This window comes from Myotis lucifugus, unplaced genomic scaffold, assembly GCF_000147115.1.
Source record: "Myotis lucifugus unplaced genomic scaffold, Myoluc2.0 scaffold_347, whole genome shotgun sequence".
Classification (NCBI taxonomy): domain Eukaryota; kingdom Metazoa; phylum Chordata; class Mammalia; order Chiroptera; family Vespertilionidae; genus Myotis; species Myotis lucifugus.
In genome coordinates, this window is record NW_005871395.1 from 123130 (window position 1) to 125338 (window position 2209).

Below are 2209 nucleotides of genomic sequence, written 5' to 3' on the forward strand. Positions count from 1 at the left end.
GGATGTGCCCGCAACCAAGGTACATGCCCTTGACTGGAATCGAACCCGGGACCCTTCAGTCCGCAGGCCGATGCTTTATCCACTGAGCCAAACCGGTCAGGGCTACGTTAGCTGCTATTTTTATCATTACTATTAATCTGGGCAAAATTTTTCCTCCTTCTCTTCCAAGATCCTATTTTGCTATCCCTGTATTTTGCATCCTCTCCTTGAAGCACAAATCTCTGTGGAAGAGAGGTTTTATATTTTGATGTTTTGTTCTTATTAATAGTGTTTATTTTATCTTCCTTTGTTGGCTTACATGGTCATCATAAAAAATTCACACATAGCCCTGACCGGTTTGGCTCAGGGGATAGAGCGTCGGCCTGCAGACTGAAGGGTCCCAGGTTCGATTCCGGTCAAGGGCATGTACCTTGGTTGTGGGCACATCCCCAATAGGAGGTGTGCAGGAGGCAGCTGATCGGTGTTTCTCTCTCATCGATGTTTCTAACTCTCTATTCCTCTCCCTTCCTCTCTGTAAAAAATTCAATAAAATATATATTTTAAAAAAAATTCACACACAAAAATATGTAACATGGAAAGGAAAAGTTCCTCTACAACCCCACCCCCTGCGGCTAAGGGCGGGTGAACCTCGGAGCAGAGGCTTGTACACTAGTTCCTGAGAGGCGGTGGGGCAGTGGTGTCAGGTCAGCGTGTGTCCCCGGCCAGTCACTTAACCTCTTCTGCACTTGTTTGTGGTTAACGTCTGCTCTGGAGGTTGAATACGATAATAAATATACTTAACACATCTTGGCCGCTTAATAAATGGAAACTATAATTATGACTATTTGCAACCCTGTGGGGGGGGGGGTCTTATGAGTCCCCTGAAATTGGATACCAACTCTGTATATATACCTCACTCTGTGAATATGCATGAGTTATCTGAGGAGCCGGTCAGCAGCCTTGGTCACATCCGAAGGGGCCTGTGCTCCTGTAACGGTCAAGACACCCTGTCTTGGATAGTGGCTCTGACCCCTCCCCACTGGCTGTGTCGTGTCCCCCAGGCCGCCAAGCGGAAGTTGCGCCAGGCCAGCACCAACGTGAGACACTGGAATGTCCAGATGAACAGGCTCATGCATCCAATTGAACCTGGAGGTGAGAGCGGGCTAGACCTCGGCGCTCTCCCCGGAGTGAGGAGGGCGAAGGGAGGGCGAGGGGCGCCTCCAGACCTACAGAGCCTGCAGGGCTGGAGGCCAGAAGGTCCTCTTCCCCCAGGGCTGAGGCCAGGCCTGTCAACCGCTCCCTTTCGCAGTACCTTTCTCCTGACTCACGCCTGCCTTTTCTCTGCCAGACAAGCGTCCCACCACCAGCAGCTCCTTCACGGGCTTCCAGCCCCCTCTCCTTGCCCGCCGAGACTCCTCCCTGAAGCGCCTGACCCGCTGGGGATCCCAGGGCAGCAGGACCACCTCACCCAGCACCAGTGAGCAGCAGAAGTCCCTCAACGGTGGGGATGAGGCTCCCATCTCGGCTTCCGGCCCTCAGGAAGATAAACTGGACCCAGAACCAGAAAACTAGCCTTTGCTAGCCTCTTTCCCCCCAACCTCATGCCCACCAGGACCTGCCACAGCTGGCCTGTGGGTGACACTGGCCCCTGCAAAGAGGGAGCTGAGGACCTGGTGTCAGGGGCCGAGGCCCTCCAACCACGAAACAATCCGGAATGGAACCTAGTTTATTTTTGGCATCAGCCCCAGGCCCCAGGCCACTAAGGCTGCCTGGGATGTTGATCCTTGAAAACTTGATCCTGTGCCTTAACCCCAAGGATCCTAGGCCCTGGGCTGGAAAAGAGTAAACAAGCAAGCCAGGGGCCATGAGCCCCAGACTGCCACCAAGTCGTGGAGGCACATTTCCAAATAAAAACTTCTTGGAGTGAATTATTGATCAGGTCTGCTGTCCATTCTTCCTGCCGTTTCCTCTCTTCCTCCCTCAAGCCGAGTGATAGGCCCAAGAAAGAATAAGGCATATAGTACAGGGGCTAGGGAAGTACACTCCGCCACTCACTAACTGGGTACTTTGGCCACGTTTCTATACCTCGCTGTGCTTCAGTTCCCAGGTTAGTAAGATAGGGATCATAATAGTACCTACCTTACCGGGGTGTTGTGAGGATTAAGTGCTTGGCACGTGAGCAAGAACTGTTATTAGTGTCACCAAAGTGTTTCTTGAGCATCTACCTATT

The 2209-nt window shown here is 52.2% G+C and overlaps 1 protein-coding gene across 3 annotated transcripts in view; it reads left to right on the plus strand.

Annotated features, from left to right (window-relative positions):
• The window catches only part of DEF6 (DEF6, guanine nucleotide exchange factor), a 26264-nt gene extending 24350 nt beyond the window's left edge, over positions 1–1914 (plus strand). For 2 of the 3 annotated variants that reach the window (XM_014466588.2, XM_006101241.3), the window contains 2 exons: positions 1041–1131; positions 1328–1914. In XM_014466588.2, coding sequence (XP_014322074.1) covers positions 1041–1131; positions 1328–1551 — 315 coding nt within the window. In that variant the 3' untranslated portion in view covers positions 1552–1914. The remainder of the gene's footprint in view (positions 1–1040; positions 1132–1327) is intronic. The other variant, XM_023764774.1, reaches the window with a different exon arrangement.
• The last annotated feature ends 295 nt before the right edge of the window (positions 1915–2209 follow it).